This window comes from Galleria mellonella, unplaced genomic scaffold (assembly GCF_026898425.1).
Source record: "Galleria mellonella isolate WM207_F2 unplaced genomic scaffold, CSIRO_AGI_GalMel_v1 utg132, whole genome shotgun sequence".
Taxonomy (NCBI): domain Eukaryota; kingdom Metazoa; phylum Arthropoda; class Insecta; order Lepidoptera; family Pyralidae; genus Galleria; species Galleria mellonella.
Genome location: NW_026441989.1, coordinates 2,376,956 through 2,402,244, shown reverse-complemented (window position 1 = coordinate 2,402,244; position 25,289 = coordinate 2,376,956). Strand labels below are relative to the sequence as shown.

Here is a 25,289-nt window from a genome sequence, read left to right as displayed (position 1 = left end):
ATAAAGGTTTACCATCGCATGGTCTCTATGTCGTGCAATAGATGTGATATAAAAAGTATGAATATAGAAATTAATAATACATAAATTAATAAGTCTTATTATGAAATAATAAAAAAAAAAACCTATTTCTTTCTACAATTTTTCTAAGATTAAGCGAGATATAGAATTAAAGTTATAATGTTATATTTATTTTGTGGCTAAAGATATTATGAAATGATAAAATGTAGAATTAGGAACACAACTTTATTTTTAAAATAACTGAAGTACGAACATATAAATATCAAGAAAGATTTTTAACCTTAATTAAATGTAATGAAGGTCATTTATCGCTAAGCAACCTGGCCGCATTGTATTTTATTTTCGTTAATCTTTCATTTAAACCAAATTTTTATGAAAAGACTGATTATCTACAAAAGTCAACAGCTGGATTTTATACTAATAATATTTAAACAATTTTAAGAATTTACTTTTTAATAACATACGGTCTTTACGTAAAGGGGTATTGTGAGGTGGTGAAGACGCGTGTCCTTCGTCAATATAATCGATATATGTACTAAATAGAACACGGTATCCTTTAAATGTTCATTTGAGAGCTTTATTGATTGGTACAACATAAATAAAGACTCTTGATTATTGTATTTTTGTTAGATTAGTAGATTCTTAAATACCAGTGTAATATGCAAGTTTTTTTAATGCAAAAAGCACGTTTCTTCAGCGTAAATCCTTCAGGTTAGTAGTTTAAGCATTATTATCGAGTGATATAAACATACAAACATTTTAATGATATTATTATCATATTAATATTACTAAAATTATTAAATCACTCATGAAATTTACATCAACGTATAAATTAAATTTAATAAATTCACTCAAATGTTAACTCAGGATCTGTTTACCTGTAGGCGGTACTAATTACCCGATCCGAGTTTAAAGGTACTTAATTAAACATTATTTAGATCACTTTAATATTATAGCCTTTGAAATTTAGTTCAAGAACGATCACAAATTAACAAAATGGCAATAACTAATGGGGTGCAGAGAAATAGAGCGCACGCGAGGCCAGTTTAGCGAATCATTAGACTTATTGATATTTGCCGCGAAAATTTTGCACAGTTTGCAAGCACACAAAAAAAGAGTGACCCAGTTCGAGCATTGAATCCGCAGTTTTAAAAGTGAGTGACAGTTGCCGCATGCAGTTTTTATAATGCAAGTAATATATAAAATTTGGAAGTTAAAATTTTATTTTGAATGTTATTAATATGTTACTGGTATAGCTATAGAAATCCTAAGATTTTACAAGGACAATATAAGATTTACCAAATGCTAATATTGATAATATTTTGTAGTAATTATTAATTTAAGACTAACTAAAACACGAGTAATTTCACCTGTTATATCTCAGTTCTTTTATTAGCAACAATGATATCGTTAACAATATTATAAGTGTGAAATTGAGTTTGTTATCTCTTGGTGTCTCAACTTTAGTATACCTACACGTAATATTTAAGATTATTTTTTATTCAAAATAATTAATGTATCCCGGTCACATAGAAGAAGTTTATATGTATTTAACATATAAACACTATATAATATAAAAACTAGTAAATAAATATATAAGTAAAAAGTTTAGCCTTCACTCATATTTCATCAAGAATTTATTAAAATTTATATTATTCAGATTAGAAAAATCTAGCAAAAATAATTTCAATTAAATTAAATTTTTATTTTAATTCATTTAAAGACGTTTTACTTTAAATCATACGGGCAAATCGTGGATTACATCTAGTATTGATATAATAATTTTGTTTCTACTTCAGCAGGATGTTGTTTGACGACGGGCCACAATTTAATCACGATTTCATAACATAATTATTAAATCGAATTGCGTTTGTCAAGAGAAAGTAACGAAGTTATTTAGCGGTTGATTTAAAACGAATTCGTTAGCGGTACAACGGGTGTTTATTGGAAGAATGATTGGACAATAATTAACGTTTTAGAAGTTCTGCACGTGTTATTTACTGTTTGTTAAGTGTTTACCCGCGAGTTCGTTCACGTGACTGGGACATTATGTTGATCGATTCAAAGAAAAAAATACCTTATGACATTTGTAATTTCATGAATATTTGTGCAGTTGTTAAGACATCAAGTAATAACAAACTAATTCTCTTCACAATTATAATATTAGAAGAGACTAGGTATTAGAATGTTTATAAATTAGCTTGCATAGAGAGTTCAATTGTATCCCGGAAACCATTACTCGGATAAAAAGTATTATTCAATTTCTTAGAAGAAATAATATATTAAATTACAAATACGTATCTGGGAAAGAATTATCAAAGAGACTAGAGCATGGAGATATTAAAAAGAAATAAAAGGGTTTCTTCAAGGTCCGCATTGCGCATGAAATGTTTGAGAAATTGTACGCGTCCATAGCATATGGTAACTACTTACCATTAGGCAAAAATATGTCTGTATATCAAATAGTAATCAAATATGTTTAGTCGATTTTATGTAAAATCCATTCATAAATCTTCTCAAATCACAGATTAAAAATGATAGGATTATAAACTTATGTAATTGTAAAAGTAAAACGTTTTCGGAATACCATTTAAGAATATTATAGATCTCGTGTTTAATACAGTTTATAATTAAGGGAACTAATTGCGGTTGTCGACCTATCTGCCAAGCGTAGCAACTCTCCTTATGGGTAAGGTTTATGGTCAATATGATGATGATAATCGTTAACCCAGTATTTACTGTTATTGATTAATTGAAAACACGAGTGAGACAGAAGGAGACTTTGTACAAAAGTCTATTGCTTGGGTACCTCTGTCCCATTCGTGTTTCAACCGTAAAGCAGTTGTGTTTGCATGGCTGCGTTTCGGTTCGAAGGATGAGATATAGCGTGAACTTACAGGGTACAGAAGAATAACATCTGAGTCCTCAGGAATGGCAACGCACGGGGGTATCATGGGCGAAACAGTACACTCTGTTATGTCCATGGTACTGCTCATGTCTTTAGGCGACGGTTACAATTTTCCGTCAGGTGGGCAGTCAGATTGTTTGCCATTCTAAGTTGTATAAAAAAAATACACTAACAGACAAATTTTGTACGAAGTATTTCTTTAATAAGTATGTAATCTATAAATCATTATATGGTGGCCATAAGAGATATAATACTTTATATGGACATGCCACAGTTTTCATATTCTATCAGGTGGCCAATTTATTTGGCATTTCTAATAGCTTAAAAAAGAAAACACAAAACATAAATTGGCAGGTTGCCCCAACTACATGTAATATAGCTAGCGGTCGTGGGACAGCTGCTTCCTGCAGAAGCAACAGACGAGTTGTATTGGAAAATCGATACCGGTGACAAATGGATGTAATTAGGCTTGAGGCCGAAAGAACGTTCTTAACCTTCAAAAACACCGTTTCTTTCTTCTACATATATTTTATACATATGTAGTGAAGTAGTGAAAAATAAATAATTAAGCAGATTATTTAATATATATATGCAACTTGGCTATTTACTATACTTAGTTTTCCAAGAGTAAAAAATAACTTAAAGATTTCAAGATACGTATTGACTACATTAGATTGCTGTAATAACCGCAACAAAAAAACTTCTATAATCGTAAAAAAATATGGGATCAACACGGGACTTAACCTTACTGGTTATAAATGAATTATCATAATCGGTTTAAAATTGGTTACGTAATCGAGTAAATGTGTTACACACACAAAAAAGTACACGCGAATTAAGAATCCTCTAACTTTCGAGATTGAAGTCGCTTAAAAATGGGTTTGAGTAGATAGTTGATTGGTTGCGGCTACGGAAGGTACAGCAAGCGGGTCAAGGACACGACCTGCCTTCGGCAGAAGCCCAGACGTAGCTAAAGCGCACAAAACTTAATAAAATGCAGTATATCCAGCCATGCAATAGACCGCAACTTTATTGCTGCACTATTCGAAATCGCTCCTTTTTACAGATTTAAGTCATGCACAACGTCAAAATGTTTTAAAATATTAGCTGTATGGATGTAACCAGCGGTGTTTTAGCAGTCAATAAGGGTGCATGGGTACGAAAGATTTTATTTAAATGTATTCAAAATTTTAGTTATTTAGTAAGGAAGATTTAAATATGTCTAAACTTTTACACCGTTTTATTATTGAGTGAGACTGTATAATTTTATTACTTCGCACTTATAAATTATATAATCACTATTAGAATGTCATATTTTTGGTGTGGAATGATCTTCTTGTCGAGGTTTTCCCTAGAGACTACAGCATGGGGCTCTTTAAAAAGGTAGTATTAAAGTTTCTTAAGGGTCGGCAACGCGCGCGTGACTTCCCTGGTGTTACAGGTGTCTATAGGCTACGGTAACACCGTTGACCATCAAACGGGCCGTATGCTTGTTTTTATTAACATACTTACAGTCGATAATCTGTAATTATAGCCCATTCTAAACTGTTATAGTAACGTATGTATTTATTAAAAATTGTTTCACTACCAATTAACTAAAAGGTAACGTTACTGTATTAGAATTCTGAGGTGGGGCATGTTATGACCTTACTCTATCGACCGTACATGACGTGAATTTGTAAAATGCATATAAAACTACGAACACGTGGACAATAGTGCAGTGACACTAATTTGAGTTTGTGTTTGATGTTAGCAAAACACGCGTGGGTTCAACAGTCAAACACCCTACAAGTATATTATAGAGAGATTCATTTATTAAATGGATCCTGCAGTTTTATGACGCCGTTGTATATGAATGAATTACACAGTTGTAGGTGAGGCTATATTAATTTTTATTTGGTATGTGAATGTATCATGTCACCGGTTGAATTCAAAGCCCAGTCGGTTCTAGTTTATAAATCGTACCGTTTAATCATTATTTATTAATGATTGGTTTTTTATACAACTTGAAACGAGAAATGTTAACGGAATTTATATATTCTGCTATTATTGCTATGAATGATATTAAATAAAATAAGGTAAACTGATTAGAATAAAAATGTATTTACACACACACACACACACACACACAATCTAGTAACTATCGTTATGATGTACTATAGTGTAGTTTTTTTATTTATATTTTCATCTAAATTTTATAATTACTCTAACCACGACAAATTTATATCGCTAAGTCAGTGAAAACCTGTTATTGGCTTTTTTATGGATAAGTTGTTATTGTTTTAAGCTATAAATTGTAAGCTGTTGGTTTTCCAAAAATATATTTTCAAATTAATTCAGTTAACAATATCTATTTATATTTTAACGCTAGATTCATTTGTCATAGGCGAGAGTGATTATTGACCTGTTTCTTGCAGTATATATAATCATAATGTAAATTAAATTTATACTAACAGTATAAATATTTGAAAAAGATATTTTCTTTTTGATAAATAATATAAATATACCTATAATGTATCTTAATTTAAGTCGGTAAGTAACTTTATGACATTATATTTGTTCAAAATTAATCTTTTTAAATTAAAATTTTTTATAAAAAAGGAAATTGAAAACAAATGAACTAAAAAGTATATATCATCACGTCAATAAACAGTATTTTTATTTAAAACTAGCCGTTTTCCGCGATGTTGCCCGCTTCTAACTATGTACGAGTAGTTTCCATATATCATTCCCATTGGAATACCTCATAAATCCGGTCTTATATGTATTATTAGCGGCCCGTCCCGGCTTCGAACGAATGGACATTTTTGCAACATTTTACACTTTTTAACATAATATCTTTCGAATGGAATATACCTACAATTTGAAAAATTCAAAAGTGTTCTGCAGTTATTGAAACGATTTTGAATACAAAATTATTTGGATAAGGATTAATAAATAGGTATGAATAACGTGTACAACGGAACAGCGTTATTTTTTCTATTTCTATAACTTATTAAATTCGCAATATCTATTGAATGTAGCTGATTTGAATAAATCAAAAAGCAATTTACGTAAATTAAAAGAGTTTTGAAAACAATATGATTTATTTGGATAAGAATTTAAACAGGAGTATGAATAACATGGTGTAATTATGGTCGGAATTTCTATCAACGTTTAAAATGTAAAAAGTGGTTATTGTGACATAACAATATTAGTGGGACATATAGTATCGCGAAGTTTTTTGTAGTCATTGATATTTTCTTCAATATTGTACAAGATACTTTTGTTCATTCACCAATAGTTCCCGCAGCGCAAGCGACGAAAGACATTTTATAGCATTTTTTTTACACCTTCAGTTAAGTTACTAAAGTTTCAGTAAGGATCCCTAATCTTTTCTAGCAATAAATATAGCCTATGTTACTCAAGATGAATAGCTTTCTAATGGTGAAAGAATTTTTGAAATCGGCAAAGTAGTTTTTGAGTTTACTCATTACAAACATACACACAAAAATACAAATCTTTCCTCTTTATAATATTAGTGTAGATATAGATTGTATTACTAAAAAACGTATCTATACCTGCGTATAGCTAATACCTTCATAAAGTTTCAGCTAATTCAACTGATCGGTTAGTTTATAGCATTTTATATGTGATTAAATAATAGAGTTATATCAATCTAAAATTGATATAATTTCTTTATTTATAATCCGATTTAAATAAAACAAACACTAAATGTGGAGCAAACCGCAACGCATTAGTGAAAACCGCATTAAAATGGGTTAAAACGTTTCTGAGATTAGCATGAACAAACGTGTGTATGTCTTTTTGTCTGTAACAAAAAGACATTCAGACAAAAATTCTAAAAATAATTGTTTTAGGTTCTATTGCGTGCATAAAGCCCCCTATAATAGTTTTTCTTATATATCTCCCATGTACAGAAAGCAACCAGCACATTTATAGTCAATATTCATAAATAAAAATACATTAAACGCAATTAACACGCTTAAATATAGAATAAATCTTTAGTTATATTATAAATGTGAAAGTGAGTTTGTTTGTTTCCTTATAGCGCCTTTTAACGGTTTAACAAGTCACTATGAAATTTGTTATATATGTATTATAAGTGATCGAGAATAATAGGCTACTTTTTATTCCTGTCAGTAAACATATCCCCGTCATGTGGACGAAGTCGCGGGTAAAAGCTAGTATTCTATAACTGTAACATTATATTAAGTGGTTATTTATTACTGAATAATTTTAGAACGATGGACATGTAATAGATATAAACTTGAGAGTTAATGCAGTCGTATATAACTGACCTGGATTGAAACACGAATTAAAAATAAGCAATAAAACAGCATGACTGTTATAGGTTCAATGACTTAGACCAAGTCATAGTACCACGGCACTGGCAATTTATGAGAGACATCGTGTGGTTACGAGCGACGCACCAGTCAGAGCATGACAATAAAGACATGCAATATGAGTCTTATACTACAAAGGTCGCCGGAGGACACTAGCTGAATATAAAAACTTAGTGAAGCATTATATTAAATTCTCGGCTTACCAATATACATGCTGGACGATTCCGGCCGTACGTGGTCGTCGACGTATGTCGTGCCGAGCGTTAGGAGAGGAGATCCGCCGCATCCCAAGAGCAATTGCGCCACAACAAACACCATGACCGGCATGAAAGTGCTCGGCGAACTCTATCAATATACATAAAATATATATAATTTTAAGTACTTATTTGTGATATTGTGGTGCTGTCCATATGCATAAAATGAAATTTAATCAGTGTCCTTTAAAGGGAGTGTTCTACAAACGAAACGGAACATTTTCACCAAAAGAAACATGGGTCGAAAAGCGATAAGAGTTTTTATGTACTTTTTGTTCTTTTATTATCTTTAGTATGGGTAGTATGTTAGTTTTACGCACCGGTAAGAATGTCGGTTCTACTCCGTATATTACAATTTTTTATCCAACAGCTTGTAAGCCATTCTAAATAGCGTAAATATATATAGGTACTGTACTAAATTTAAAAAAATTCTAGCTAAATTAAAGTGAAATATAGCGGATAGATAAATCCTTTTTATTATATTACAAAAAGAATAAACTTATAACTTCCTAATTGGTAAAGACATTGAGTAAAACATATAGAAAATACAAACTAAGAGCCACTTCACTTTAGGTCAGTGAAATTTTAAGCTTGAGTATAAGAATACGCACCTTAATACAATTGTCAGGTCTCAAGTTACTCGGCGGGAGACCTTGAGACAATCGGCCTAGTCCGCCCATATCCTGGTCCAAAGCTCTCGGCAAGCGACAGATGTTATCATCCGATTTATTGTTCATTAGTGTTTCGCTGTTCACTTCGGCTATGAAATGGGGAACGACAAATACTAATGATCCAATACCCATTATTACAGCACCTACAAAATAAAATAAAAGTGTGTTCACCCCTTGGTGAAAGTGGTAGAAAGTGATTATCAATAAATAGGCATTTTAGGAATTAGTGCTGTAAATCACATCACATAGTGTTTATTAATACATGTAAAAGTAAAGTAAAAGGATTAGGAAAAATGATAAAGACTTATACATATTATAGTTTTTGTAAATTTAGACTATTCTATAATAGTATAACGTCTTTGATGTCTTTATTCTTAATAATGTAATAAGTGATTATTTATTACATCTGTGCACACCCACATTAATAACTTTATTTTTGTATTTTGCCTTTGGCTTTCGTATAATGAAATAATATTTCTATTTAAAGATGTATTCATCATTACAATTATAATACACGATGTATTTGCTTTTATAAATATAGTATATATTTTATAATATATAAAAGAAACACAAAACAGGAAAATAATGAATTTATATACATTTTTCTTTCCAAGGACTGTTTTACGCTCTGTTATTCCTCTCCTTTTTTGAGTAGGTGCAGTTAAATGGAATTTATAAGCACATTATATTTTTATTATATATACTTTAAAATGTTCTAACCGACTGCGATCCAAACTGGTATATGTCTTCTGCTGCCGAGATATGAGACGAAGATCACGGTGATGACGTTTCCAATTTCGTAGCTGCTAGCGATGAGACCCGAGAGACTCGAAGGAATTTCAAAACGTTTTTCTATTGTAGTGATCACAGAGTTTATGTATCCGGAGCTTAAAGCTTGTTGTAATGTTACCAGAAACGAAAGAAAAAATACAAAAACCTGAAAAAAAGTAATAATAAATTTAATACTGTTATAGTATTACATATTTGCAAAGAGATGGAAAACTTGATTGACAACTTACTTTAATACTAGAAAATCTCTGGATAAAAAGCGGTCTCCACGATAAGATCCCGCAGTCTCTTGTGTCATGAGGAATGTCTAGAATTTCTGGAAACAATTGACGGGGCTTTTCCTTTTCCCGTTCGCGGTCTCTGCAAAAATAGATGATAGATTTGTTTACTATGATTGATATGGGTTCACATAACCGTTTGTAGGTCAATAGATTCTGTGCGGGGGAGGAGCTTGTTAGCTACTGGGAATAGCGGCCGCATTACTGGTAATATAACTCGTCATATCGACATCCGCGCAGTCCCCCGTGGAAGCGTCATCGTGATTATTTTATGATGAATTCGTCACGATAGGCCAACTGACCTGCTTTTATCCTCACCTATCATTTCTTAGTGGTGTCTTTATACTGACAGAGCGGGCATCATTCGTTTGATACCTTACCATTATTTATAAACAAAAAATAGGTTCTATGCATATACCTGTCGCATATCCCAGCGGAAGGATTTCGGCTGTGACACTTGCCGGGCTCCCGAGGCGGGTGCGAGGGATGTGGCGGCGTGCTTGGTCCTGCACTGTCGTCTGTGCCACCCTCCGCGCACGTAGACTCGGCGTATAATCCTGTCATAGCGTACATCGACTCTTGCCTCCTGCAAACATTCATGTAATTTAATAAAAGATTTAGGTATTGCGCTATCCGGTCATAAGGAAACTTCCTTTATCATCATAGATAAACGGGTATCTTTTAAAATGATCTATTACATACTTTTCTATGCTCATATATATATATGTATATATACTATTATGCTATGAGGAAATATTCCTAATAGAATATAGAATAATCTGACGGTTTGGAATGTTTGGAAGATTGATTAATTCACTATTTCAGTTTAATTTGAAACAGCGACAGCATATTGACAAAAAATAATAATGTTAATACTAAACAAATTTTAAACTAAACAACACATTCAGTTTAATGAATATCTAACTAGTTACTTGATACACCTGTTCTAGAATACGCAGTCTATTAGCGCTGAAAAGTTTCAAGAGATGAATTTCTTTTTAGTCGTGGTCTTAGTGGTTACTAGTTCTAGACAAAAATATTGAATAATCGCCTGTACTAGCCAGCAATGAACGTTTTTATTTTTAAAAATTTTGATATTAGTCAAGTTATCGATTAAACTCAACGATTTTTATCAATAGATTATCTTGTAGTAAAGATTCGTGATCTTGGTACTATCAAGCATGGAATACACATAGGAAATACCGAAAATAATGTTTAGATTCAATAAAATATAAAGATAAAATAATTAAAAATATATTAACATTTTCAAAACGATGTGTGAACGTAGTTCCGTAAATATATACCTATAACTAGTGTAGGTACCTACTATCAGGTATTCTGCGGCTATACATAATGTGTGAGCTTGTTTTGACAGCTTTTGATAGTGGGACCAAGTTTGAGAGATTTAAACATGAATACGTAAAACGTTATTAATTCTAAACAAGTTTATTTAAGTGTTTTGATTACAGAGGGGCAAGTGAAGATTTAAACTAGCATTAAATTTAATGATGAGTTTCAAGTTTCATTTCTGTTATTAGCCGATTGACTCTCTTCATATTGCAACATTGAAAGTTATCACCTAATAAAAAAATGATGTTATTACCTTAAAGCTGGAAATAGTAGTCTACCTAGTATAATAGACATGTTCAATGTTCAAGTAATGAATGAGAGAAAGTGCTCAGAAAATCGTGGGAAATGACACTCCTCAAGAGCTCTTTGTTTACAAACATTCTACTGGATGATCATTAGATTCTATTTTTATGTACAATTTGTAAAAAAAAAAATAAAGCAGCGGGGTCACTCGCTCAAAATTGAAGTTATACGATTAGAAAAGTAGTAATAGTTAAAAAAAAAAAAAACAAACTTTTACTACGACAACCGCAGTCAGGGTTTTGGCGATGTTTTAAGAAGGCCTCTTCTGCTCAATAGGTTCCCTTTTTACTATAGATAGCCTAAGAACTCTTGCATAACTTCAGCTTTGTTAATCTTAGAGAAACTTTAACACGCCGTTAATTTAGCCTTATTATACTACCACTAGAGTGATGAACAAACTGATAATCTCAAACTAATTTAAGAAAAGTGGTATCAGAACTAAACAAAGAAAGTACTAATATGGATAATATTAAGTCGTTACGTTACATCTAGTTTCTAAGTAAATATTGGTTATTTTATCATTTACATCGAGATATTGTTGTTTTATGGCAGATTAAGATGATAATACCCACCCAAGTGAGTAATACAAAACTAGTATTTTTACTAATGGAATGTAGTGACTGTATCTATATTATACACTAAGTCCTTCGTACTTAAACCTTCTATTAAAACCTTCTACTAAAGTATTTAACCTATTTCTTTTGTTGTGGTTCGTGTGATTCTTTATAGTATATGAGAAATGCTATAAACAAATATGTGGAAAACAAAATATTTACTAAAATTATAATATTATACTATCTATGACATAAGTTGTATACCTTTCTAATAGGATCCGACATTGTTCTTCCAAAGTTTTCTTCATCATCAATACTATTTGATAATAAACATCCGAATGTAAATATTACACTCATGACAAATATAATTCACAAAATTAATTATTATTTTTATGATTTCATTATCACAATATTTGTAGGTTGTTGTAACGATAAAAATAATACAATGAAGGTACGTTATTTCAGCGTATTTATCGAAAAAAGACTACGAGGTGACTAATATGGATGTATGAAGTGAGGCGAGTTACGGTAACCCGTGGCATTTAGAATTGTAGGCCATGTGTCGCAAACTTTGTTATCTGCGATATCGCGATGAGTGTTATCCGATAAAATACAGGAACATTAGATGAAGGTGTGTGTGAATGACATGGATTAGGCACGATAAAGCGGCCCTTTCGCAGAGTAACATTATTTTCTGGCCCCACAATACAATATTTGGCGACATTCGATAGACATTATAAAGACAATGGGACGTGTGACGCAAGAAAGTTATAATAAAGAATAATAGGATTATTTATTATAATTTATTTTTCTATTAGTTGAATACTTTTATTTTAATAATATGTTACTACAGATTAATGAGAATTAATCAGTTTCAAGAAGATAATGGATACTGTTGACTATGCCTCTAAAAGTATCCTTTATAATTTGTTTGTTTTATTGATTTTATTTATCAACAAAGAAAACATTTATAAAAGGGGGTATATCTCCCTTAGTAACGTACTTAATTCAGTCAATGTTTGAGATGGTACGACTCATTTCATAATATAAAACAGGGAATCAGGTCGGTTTTATTACGACTATTATTTTAATAAATCTGACGACCAAAAGAAAATTCTAAAATCTAACTATAAATTATTATATAATTAGGTACACGGAATATACTTTAATAATGAATGAACATTTTACTCAAATCATATGCGACTATTTATGTAATTTAATAGAAATTGAGGTGCAATGTTGTTACGGATATTATGATATTTCGTAAAAAATTTGGTATTCTATTTTATAATCATTCCATAACTTATATTGTCGTGTGATATAGTTTTTTGGTTTAAAACTAACCATAACTAGAGCATATTAAGAGCATGTAGATTTCACGGTTCGATGTTAGACATGGTGTAACGACATTACAATTTAAATGCAAGAAATATTTAGGATGATTACGACACTAGAAAAATATTAACTTTTACACTTTTATGTTGCGATTTAGGAGACGAAAATATACGATAGTTTACTAAAATATTCGCGTAAATATCTCTTATAAAATATAAAACAGAAGAAAATGTTGGTACCAAGTATATTATTATAATTATGTAAAGGCGGGCTTTTTCAGGCAGAAAAACCTGTGACACTGCGACATTTTTATGATCTTTTGTGCTAGCCCTTTATTAAAGTTCACTGCTAACTCCTATCAATGATAATAATTTTAAAATGTCCTTTGTAGCGACGTTTTTTATCTTCTCAGCATATAGAGTGTGTTTTCCAAAGGAGATATATCGTTTAAGTATGAGTGGGCTATAGCCACACATTAAGTGCTGCGGCGTTTCTTCCTCATTGTGACAAAATCTGCAAATACTTTTTGGGCATAAGCCTAGTTGGGCCATATGCTTGTTTAGTTAGCAGTGTTCAGTGAGAGCCCATGTTAATACACACATATTATTTTTACTCAAAAGAATTAACTTCTTAGAGTAATTACTTCTTAATAACCCCTTAATCAAGGCTTTTGTGTGATTTCAGGTATGTTACTATTACTACTACTATATATTTACATCCATCAGAATGTTTAGTATTAACAGAGGTCAATGAGTAAACTACTAAAGTATTTTGGTAGAGAGAAGGCCTTGATAACTCAAGGATAGGAAGTGATAATTACTTCAGTTCGGATCCAGTCAAGCCAAGATACACATGTACACAAAGAAGAAGTTACGTAGATATATAAGTCAATGTAAACATAATTGAACACCAGATGTTGGCAAGGAGACAAAACCTCCTGGATATATATATATATATATATATATATATATATATATATATATATATATATATATATATATATATATATATATATATATATATATATATATATATATATATATATATATATATTGCAAATGCATGCCCGCATGTGATAACTATGGTGATATATATATATATATATATATATATATATATATATAATTGATTTACCAGTGTTAGATAATGGAATATACTAATAGATGCAATCAATCCGAGTAAGTGGGTCATAATCATTTCATGGGTGATGAACTCTCATAAGGACCATCTATCAGCATTCACGTATAATAGAGTACAAGTGTTAGTTTAAATTTGATTCTAGATAAAATTTATACGCAGTGGAAATATACTAGGTCTATGTAATCCATAAATAGACACTGTGATTTTTCTCACAATATACCATTGGACACATGTTATGGATTGGTACATTTCATAAATATAACTGTTACAAAATATGTAGATAAAAATAAATATTGTCCGTTACTACATTTTTCAGTGTAATAGGAACAGCAAGTCGTAACTCGATACATATATATATATATATATATATATATATATATATTTCGCGGTGTCCTAGTATTATATATATATATATATATATATATATATATATATATATATATATATATATATATATATATATATATATATATTTTGAATATGATTGCAATTCAATACCATCTCATTTATTTATTTAAGAATAAATTGCTCACTTCACTTACAGTTTTCCAAATTGTGCCGTGGTGAACCTGAAGTACTCATCTTACAAATTCAGTTTTAAATAGGTAAGCTGCAGTTGATTCACCCGTTCAGCATCATTTATGTAACGTTGGTATAAATAACTGACAGTAAGAAACGAAACGAGCAAGTACGACTAATTGACCGCTATTTTTTGTTGTTTCTGCCGTTCTGACGTAGGTATGCATTTTTGGCAATTAATGTAGTAGGTAGCTCTATATATTGCTGACGATGTAAATTACTTTATATTTATTCCTTTTTTCAGTTCTAGATTTCGCCATGTTATAAATTACATTTATATAATAGACATAATATAAATGGCTGCTGATAAATATTTCACAAGAAAGGACTGCCTGCAGATTGTTGTCTATACTGCATCATAGTAAGCATTACACAGAAGGCATAAATATTTTTGTTTCACTTGCATTTCAAGGTGGATTCAGACTAATAAAGTAAAGAGTAAAACAAGAGTTAGAATACAGAAACGAGTAAATGTATACTTAAAGAATAATGACACACGATTGATTGAGAACGCAGTTGAGCTCCAATAACAATAAATTAGAACAAGATTAAAAACGAGAACTTGCTCGATTGATCTAAATGCACCTTTAAATTATCGTAAATTTCAATGGTATGTTCTTACTGGCGATGCCATTTGTTAGTTACAAATCAATGTAATAGTTTTATATAAGTACATTATATTTTTAATATAATTATATTACTGTTTCTAAATACTTCATATCATCATCATATCAGCCGTTAATTGTCCACTGTTGAACACACGCCTATTCATATTGGGAGGTTTTGTTAGGTAGTTGCCACGCTTAGCAGGCGGATTGGCAACCGTAGTTAGGCTTTGGTGATGTTTTAAGAGGGACGCTGCAGTTCATCCTTCGACCATTAATTTCTCTTATTCGCTTCTTACGACATCTACAGGAAAAGAAGAGATGGACCATTGCATGCTGAGAATACATGACAAATACTTCATATATACATTTAGTATTTATTTATTTATATTAAATAAGTATATGTATAGTTAATGAGTTAATATATAAAATTAGAAGAAATCTAAATTAATCTAATTAAATAATAATTTGCTCCAAGAGAATGCTGATGAGCGATGAACCACAAAATAAACAGTTGCTGTTGGAAATCGAATTTGCGACCATTGTGTAATGTAGCTTGCCGAACCGACAGACCGACCGGATCGTAACGTAACAGATTTTACAGGGGAAGTTTTATTCTGGTCCAGTGGATAGAGCGATTTAAATATTTTACAGTCAACCTTGACTTGTAACACGTTTGCCACTAATAGACGATTTTTATGGACACCTGGAGAAAACTTCAAACAATATTCGTCTAATACTAAAATAAACTTTTCATCTTTGAACTCAGAGTTGTTAGTGATCTAAATGGCTATTATTCAATTTTATCAAAGAACATTATTATGGACGAATAATTACTTATATGTTTGTTGATGGTATTATAATAGTACTAGTTTTTATCCACAACTTGTTCGCGTGACCGTGATATACTGATTGACTGACGATAAAAGGCACCGTATGTCCTTCTCCCTTGGTAACATAAACAAACACATTTTCACATTTATAATAAGATGTAAGGATTCAATAAGACTAATCTCATAGGTTGTAAAGCTAGATTTTCAAAGTCGTCATTATTTATCAAAATAAATGTTGGCACAATATGCATCTTAAACGTTTGATGTATTTGATTGATATATTATACATATATTTGATTAAATGATAATGTGATAAAATATGATTAATGGTGGTTATAAACTGTTAACAATTTGCAAAATTATTTGACTGTTGACAACCAGCTGGTCGTTTCTATTGAGACAGTCAAATCTGCATGTTATTTGTTCATTTAATTGTTACAATTTATATAGATAATTGTCTTTCTTAGGTATACTGCGTAATAGGAAATGGAAATGTTTATGTTCTCTTATGCGCGTATACTGATAAAAGAGGTACAATGAATTTGACTAACACTATAAAACTCTTATGTCGATTGCATACACGCGATTAACATAAATTTAATGTTTGTCCAGTGCTTAGAACAGTTGCAGTAAACGTTTTATTTAGTATTTGTACAACTTAATGTAACCATAGCCTTTTAGTTTCCCCATCAATGTATTGAGTCTATACCGTTATAACTAATTATGCATGTACACATCTCTACATACAAAATGTAAGATTTTGCATAGCAACACAAAAAAAAAAGCAAATTCAATTGACATAATCAATATGGGACCAGCACCGCAACACGGGAATAATCCTACTGATTGTAAACACAATTTACATCGTGTAACATACATACGAAAACAATTTGTGTTTTACAAAAAAGACCGTCTTTAATTAATTGTGACAAAACCAATTATTTTAATCTAAAAAATTACTAACCGATTTTGATAAAATTTCTAGGGGCCCTTTCAAACAACATAATTTTCCAAAAGTAACAAACATTAATAAAAATATATCCGAATTGAGAACCTCCTACTTTTAGAAGTAGATTGAAAACACAAGTGAATTGATTTTGAAGCCGCTTATATCTTTGCTAATTTTAATTATAAACGTGACATCGTTACCTTTCGGAATCTGAACAGCAATCATTCAATAATCATAAAATTTAGCACACATATAGTATTTTGAATGAAGGACTTCATATAGGTTACGGTCATGCGGCCAAGATGCGGGTGTAGCTAGTAGGTATAATTTTCATAGTATGAAATCCTTACCGATTCATATATTGACTTAGCATCTAGGTAATCTAGATCACCCAAAATACTTAGGATAGAAATTTGGAGACAGTGTATATATTACACAAAGGATTTTAGCTTTTAAAGGTGCGTTTCCACGGGTAATTGCGCAATATTGGGCATAATTTACTAAATATGACGTCACCATATACGACAACATAAAATTTATTGCGCTGGCAAATATATTTAACAATCGATACTAGAAACACCGCCACAACAACATTAAGCGATATGGATGGAGCAATTTAACAATTCATATCTTTAAGCAACTGCTGCCGGGGCAATTATGTATTGCTTAAAAACATTGCTAAAACGTACAGAAGTAAAAACAACATTACAATTACAATATATATTATCAAGAGGTTATTACTGTTTTGTTTAGCCTAAATTAACATTTGGAAGTTTCGAAAGTTTCAAAGGGATGAATTGAGCGTTTGAAGTTACATAACGTGTCTAAAGAACGGCGGGCGGATGTCGAATTAATTAATAGATAAATGAAGGATTTAAGGTTGGCAGGAATTATTAATTACTTGTTGTATTTTTTTATTTATTTTATTTATTTAACACTTTATTGCACCAACATAACATGATTTGTTAAAACAATTTTCAATACGTATCGTGTAGTACAAAAGGCGGTCTTATTGCTAAGCAATCTCTTCCAGACAACCTTTGGGTAGAAAGGATTAAAGCATAAGTAGGTAGGTGGCGCGTTAAAAAAGATAGATTTGTAAAAAATAATATTTGTGACAGCATAGTCATATACATATACATACATAAATAAACACATACAACCAAACATATACATATATATACATACACATACACATATAAATATATATACATACACATACACATATAAATATATATACATACATATACATATATACGCATAAATACATACAAATATACCATATTAATACACATATATATAACACACATAAAACTGGAAATACGTAGGACTAAGTGATTATAAGGATAGGTAGTGGGCTTTAACTAAGTTTTTAAAAATGGGCAACGATTGAGCGCACCGTATAGAGGTAGGGAGTGAGTTCCACAAACGAACTGCTTGCACGGAAAAGGATTTGGAGTAGAAAGAGGAAGAATGGGTAGGAATTATGAGTTGGAGGTTGTCAGTACTACGTAAAGAATAAGAATTAGAATTGCTCTCTCCAAGAAACATAAAACGTTCTTTTAAATAATGAGGTGTAACTGGATTAAAGAGAATTGAGTAAAGAAGGGAAAGGATGTGCCAGTTACGACGAAGACGGTTGTTAACCATTAACTGTTTACTGCTGAACATAGTCTCCCCAATCGTCGGGTTGGCAACCGCAGTTTGGCTTTTGGTGATGTTTTAAGGGGGACGCTGCTGCCCATCCCTCCATCATAGGCGCCCATTCTCTATTTACTTAATTATTATTAAATAAAATAATAAATGTAGGTTTTATTTGTAATGTATGAAGTACCTCATAAATGATGCAATTCTTGTCAATAGAGAGATGTTTTGGGCTATATAATGTATATTTTTTAGTCTATGATAACTGTTAATTTCTATGGGCGTATATGTTTCTAGTTAGAGGGGACAACTATTAGCAATTTCCATTAGAGGAACAGTTACATTATTTTGCATTCGGAATAGTGCAGAAAAAAAATAAGTATTCAAGTCATTCTAGCTTCTATCGAGTCCGGATAGACTGAAATTTAGATGCATGAAGCAATAACCGCGAATACTGTTAGTAATCGTCACAAAAAAAAGAAACTGAACAACAAAAGCCGTTGAACTCAGATATACCATAAATTGTACATATATATATTGTATAGTAAAATTATTTTACGGTAACCTCATTTTACAATTTACTTTGTTGTTGTTAAATAATATTTCTAAGTTTTAATATTTAGTTGTTTTGTAAATAATTCTATATCTGTTCATTGACTTTTGTTGTAGTTGTACCTTTGTTGCTAACCGAACTGTATCAATCCTCAGTTTCATGCTTCTTTGGTGCTCTGTCATTATATACCATTGGCGTAAGTAGATGCATCATTTCATCTGCATCCATTGAAAAAAAATTTTACTCAAAATAAGTAAAATCAACAGACCTGTGTCCTTTTCTGTGCTGCGGTGCGGCGTTGGTGCCGCCCGCGCTCTGTTGTCGTTCGCCCTCCGTCATCTTGTTGAAGCACTCCGGTCCTCACCGCACGCCCATACCACTCACCGCGATACACCTCCACCTGGACAAATGAACAAAATTATTTTTATATTATAATAATCTATATGATAGTATAGTTGCACAAGAGAAAACTCTTAAATAAAAACAGAAAGATGTAAGGGGGATTAAGAGGGCACTGAAAATTTCTAATTAAAATTATAATGATAAAATCAATTCGCTACCGGGCTAGTAAACTATTATATTATTTTTTAAAATACATACATGTAAACACCTTTATTTTTGTATTCTTTTATTTATCATCCAGCTACATTTACATTTAGTGCTTAGATATTAAAAATAGAATATGAATAGATTAACACTATTCGTTAGCCGTCAGAATCATTCATCAAACATTTCCGTTCAATTAATAGTAATTTGCAATATTGTGACTAACTAGCACTATATCTAGTTTCTAAGCTATCTAGTTTCCATCTTTATATGATACAACCTCAAATGATTGTGTAATAATAGAAAATTTCTAGACATATATATATATATATATATATATATATATATATATATATATATATATATATATTTTAAAACATTAGTGTTTGAATCAATATTTATAATATAGATTTATAAAAACTAAAACCTACTAGAAACCTATTTTAGCTATTAGACGGTTTCGTTACTTTCTTTTTAATAGGGAATGTAGCATAAAAGATTAAATAGTTGAATAGCCCAAATACGTTTATGAGAAGTTTGGCGTTTTTATAAGATCGATAGTGTGTTTTAATAGATTTTAATAAAAATATAAACAAACGAATACCTAACTGACCTAACCATGAGACTGTTGATTTCCAGCAGTACTTAAGGCAAATAAAAATTTGATCAATCGAAGTTTCGGATTTGTTACTAATTTTATTAAGAGAGTACTTCTGTTATAAATTAAATAAACCTTGGTTCCTTTTATATTAATTCTACTAAGTATTAAAGCACACTATAAGTGCCTATCTTTAATAATGTATTTCTTTTATTGTCATGTCGTTCCGCTTTCTTACTATCAGAAGGATGACACGAATAACCTAAATAAAGTATAATGACTTTATCAGACAATAATGATTAACGTAGGTGATTGGACACAGCGGTAGATTAAATGGTACAAAATATTAAGGTTATGTTATATAAATAAAAACTATAGTAATAAGGGAATTCGATACGCCTCCACATTATGTAATTGTGTTAACACTTGTTGTAGACACTTTCTATTAGTTTTACCACATATGTTGAATTAAAACAAAAAAAAAGAAACAATAATCATTAAAATTGTCGCGAATACAGTGGAATGACTAAAGAACTTTAGCTTTTTCTTTCAGCACTGAGCTTAGATTTTAAAGTGTCTCTATACAAATGTTTCGCCAAAAACATGTCAATTCTTTTTTCATGTGTGTTACATGCACACTTATTATTTAGAATGTGGAAGAATATATTGAAAAGTACAAGATCAACAGTACCTAATGATCTTTAATGTTGTTTATCTTTACTGGATATTTTTATATCTAAGAAATGACATAAAATATGTTTTCCTTTTTAAATAATTGAAAATGGCTGTAATTTTGATTTATTTAATGATATCAGAAAAAAATTCCCTATTCAAATTATAAAAAGCGATCTGATTTGAGGAATTTTTTATTTAATTATTTGTAACACTGAAAAAAAGCGATTTTTGTTTGATTAAAAAAGAAATTGTCAGCTAAACGTCAAATTAGCTGACAAAATTTTTATTTGTTTCTGACATTTGATGGGCATTCTTATATAATCAATGCCATTGAGGTAATAACGTGCTAGAGAAAACATAGCACTTATAACTATTCTCCTAATCTATTGCTGCAATTCATTCATTCAGTCAGTAGTTACGCGCCCTAGTTTAGTCGCATGTATTTTGATGTTAAAAAAATAAAGTTATCAGAATTAAACGTCACGTGATATCAATTGCGATAACGTACGAATATATAATTGATAATAATGTGATTTCTTATTCTTATCAACTGTTTATGAAAACCAATGTAGTTTGCGTGTATGGACATTTCTGAATGCTTCCTCAAACTTTGATTACTTCATCAAAATCTTTACACTAAAATAATTGACGAAGTAATGGAATAATGTTGACTCATTGGTTTAGTCTAAATCCAATTTTAAATATTATTTATAGTTTGTCTATGTGATTATGAATGGAATTTGGAACACCTTATATGGGTTACAAGTGTTAATTAAATCTTCAATTGCAAAATAGTACATGAAAAGGAAATTGAGAGACGCTAAATAATTTTACATAATTAGTGTTAACCAATCTAGAAAATATATATTGTTCATGTATTTTTGCTGGTTATTAAAATAAATTAATTGTTATGTAATGAATAGTGTCTACTAGCGTATAATCTATAACAAGCGTGGCAACTACTGGCAAAACCCCCCTAGGGGGAGGCTAGTTCAGCAGTGGACAGTTAAAAGCAGATATGATGATGATGACGATGAATAATGTCTATAAGAAATTCTGAAAGAAAAGCATGTTGTCACGTGGAACGTTCCTGTTTCTATCTACTTAATCTTTAAATTAATACTTCTTTTAAGATGTTATCTTAGTAGTATGTTTTAAATTGATAGGAAATTTAGAAGCGATTTATTTAATTGGTTTTCATTAAAAGGAAATTGGTTTTAATGAAAACTGGTATAACGAACGATAACGAATTTCCTTTTAATGAAAACTGGAATGATAAAAAATGCGAGCGAAAAATTCTAATTCCCAATTTGTGATTAAATAGACCTTATTTGGGTAGCCGTATGAGAGATTTATGTATTTATTCAGACTTGAGGTATGAAGTATTAATTAGATAGTATAGTTACTATTGCAGCGAGTTATTTTGTGTTATTTATACGAAAGTAATTAAATATACAAACGGTTATACACATACTATAATATACATTAAGCGTGTACGTAAAAAATGTTAAATAATGAATGACATATGAAAATTAACGGTATAATGCGAGGATATGAATAATGCAGATATTCTAAATAGCTTTTGTTTAGTTCTGCGGTATACTCGAGTATGAAAAATGTAAAGCGAGTTGACATTACAAGGTCGTAAGAAGACGTCGATCTGGGCACCTACTCGTAATAGCGAAAGTTGTGGCCGTTAGCGAGGTCGGTGGAATATTTCATTCCTAAGAAAATTATATTTATCAAAGATTATTTGCTATGGGTCATTATTCAGGTAGTATGATTATAACAACTTTAACTTTATTCGTGACTTTGTCCATGCGTTTGTGATATGTTCTTGGTCTAGATAAAAAATTGTATTTGTCCTGCAGTCCTTATCGTCACAGTCGTAGAATACTGACGAATCTGACAAAGATTACATATATAGATCCGTCAGTATTCTACGACTATGACGTGATATTATGTGCATAAATTTCCTGAAGATTGTTGAGCCGTTAAGGCATCAGAATGTAGCAAACAAACAAACTTGCTATGAAATACATTCAGAACCAAGTCAATTATAGAATTATTTTTAAATTGTCCTGGTTGAGAATTAAACCCCATCATTATAACCCATCTCACTGAAGTACCGTATACTATTGGTATGCCACATTCGCCGTAAAATATATATATTAGCTGTCCAGGCAAACGTTGTTTTGCTCCCTACCGTCACCTACCGGCTTAATGTTTTTTAATGTGAACAAAAATATCCTCCCTCAAATTGGAGCAAACAATAAAAAATTTAAAATCAGTTGAGCGGTTTCCGAGTGTGTGAACGAACACTGTGAACGGGATTTCATATAATTGAAATATAAAAGATTATGTCTGCTTATTTCGAATGAATCAGGCGTTAAGATATAAATATTAGAGGTGGGTAATATATAGCAATATCTATATTGTACTTAAAATATCTAGATATTGCTCCAATAACAATGTATAATATCGAAATGAAGAAGCCGATTGAAATGAGCATAGATATCAGACTAGTATGGGCGTTATCGATATGGGCGACGACCTTTGTTCCATCATCAATGTCCAGAGGAATACAATATATTGATATCGGGGCAGTACTGGCATTAGCCGTGCCTAATATATATATAAATTAAATTTTTTTATTGTTAAACAAGATCTCCCTGGGTCTTACTTTTTAATGGCGTACAAATATAGCTGCAGCCACGCATGCAAACGCTTGACCCCCAGCGTGGTTCAAATACAGACTTCACCTCTAGACGAGTACGACACGTGCCGAATATACATTTATATCTTAACGTCTTTATTTAAATTGATATAAATTACAAACAGACATGCATTAATGTTTACTTTTAAGTATTAATGTTATTAATATAATATTGTACCTAGATTATGTTTGTACATAGAAGATATTTAAGAATAATTTAAGATTATGTTCCATGAAAAAAAAAACCCGATGTCATCAATTATGACAAAAACAGTTATTTTAATTTTGTGACTAAATTGCTGAGCCGATTTTGATATAATTTCTATGATCTGTAAGCATATCCTTTCAAATAAAATAAAAGAATTTTTTAAGTTAGTTTAGAACTGACGGAGTTAGAAGGTAACAAATATAAAAAATACAACCGAATTGAGAACCTTCTTTTTTGCAGTCGGTTTAAAATTAATAACGAGACGTCTAAGAGCAATAAAAACCAAAGCAAACTCAGAATTTTTGTCCGTCTATTGCGGCATCACTCAGAAACACGTGCACCAAATTGTAGGCGGTTTTCACAGTTATGTTCCTTTAGATCTGTAGTTTTACTTAAAATCTGGTCTGTTTATCTTTTTTTTACGCTATTTAGAAGGGGTCACGTACTTCCAAAATCTACGCGTACACGCAGTTGCGAGAAAAGATACTATTATATGAAAATAAACTTGTTTGCTACTTTTATGGCTTAATCAATTGTCATAATACTTGTAACATGGCGTACACGTAGTTTTTGATGTAAATAAGGAGCGAGGATATAAAGCTACTTTTTTATTCTGGTCACGTGACGTCGCCTTTTCATATTGCGGATAGGAGATTATATAAATATTTTTTTTAAAATGTTTTGTTGACTTTTTTATTAGAAAATTTGTTTAAGAGTATTGTACATTCTGCTCATTGTATTTCAGACTGGCTTTTTGACTGTACTTCATACGCGTGGATTTTAAAAATAGAAAGAACAATAAAATAGACCAATTCTAGATGCGAAGCAAGATAAAACACAGCAGTTTTTAAGTTACATTTTCAGAAATACAAATGTGAAAACCGCACTTAATTTGGTGCGATAGTTTTTGCGTGGTGCCGGAACAGACAGACAGACAGACAGAAAAAAAAAACATATTCCATGTAGAGACATCGACTAGTTACAATTTTATTAAATTTGTAAGATTGTTAAACTCTATTACGATATACATGAAAGATAACACGTCGTCTAGAATCTAGTCTAGTATTATTTTATTTTATGTCATAGATATTAAATAATTAAATGTACATTGTAATGTGACAGATGAGTACATAAAATTAAGTAGGTTTTTAGAATAATATTGTAATAAATTATTAGATAACAATTTTATTTTGTAAGATCGAATGTTGATATTTGTATATCGTTAAATTATACATTGTATTTATTTTTAGTTGTTTTGTGTCGAAAGTAATTTGCTTTCGTCGGGACATCGATCAGTAAAAGACAGGTTGATTGGCGTGAAAAGGTCGATTGATCAAAATATTTTGTACCACATCTATAATATGATGTTATTTACTTTGAAATAATTACTATACGTTAATTAGTATCTAGGTTACTAATTAATAGAATAATTATGTT

General features: G+C 30.8%; 1 protein-coding gene across 4 annotated transcripts in view; it reads right to left on the bottom strand.

Annotated features, from left to right (window-relative positions):
- Nucleotides 1-25,289, bottom strand: part of LOC113518414 (solute carrier organic anion transporter family member 5A1) — a 69,032-nt gene that overhangs the window by 12,559 nt on the left and 31,184 nt on the right. For 3 of the 4 annotated variants that reach the window (XM_026903322.3, XM_026903324.3, XM_031913264.2), the window contains 6 exons: nucleotides 19,378-19,509; nucleotides 9,683-9,850; nucleotides 9,217-9,346; nucleotides 8,918-9,134; nucleotides 8,138-8,340; nucleotides 7,476-7,617 (listed from right to left, as the gene is read on the bottom strand). In XM_026903322.3, coding sequence (XP_026759123.1) covers nucleotides 7,476-7,617; nucleotides 8,138-8,340; nucleotides 8,918-9,134; nucleotides 9,217-9,346; nucleotides 9,683-9,850; nucleotides 19,378-19,448 — 931 coding nt within the window. In that variant the 5' untranslated portion in view covers nucleotides 19,449-19,509. Of the gene's footprint in view, nucleotides 1-7,475; nucleotides 7,618-8,137; nucleotides 8,341-8,917; nucleotides 9,135-9,216; nucleotides 9,347-9,682; nucleotides 9,851-11,735; nucleotides 11,936-19,377; nucleotides 19,510-25,289 lie in introns of those variants that run through there. The other variant, XM_031913265.2, reaches the window with a different exon arrangement.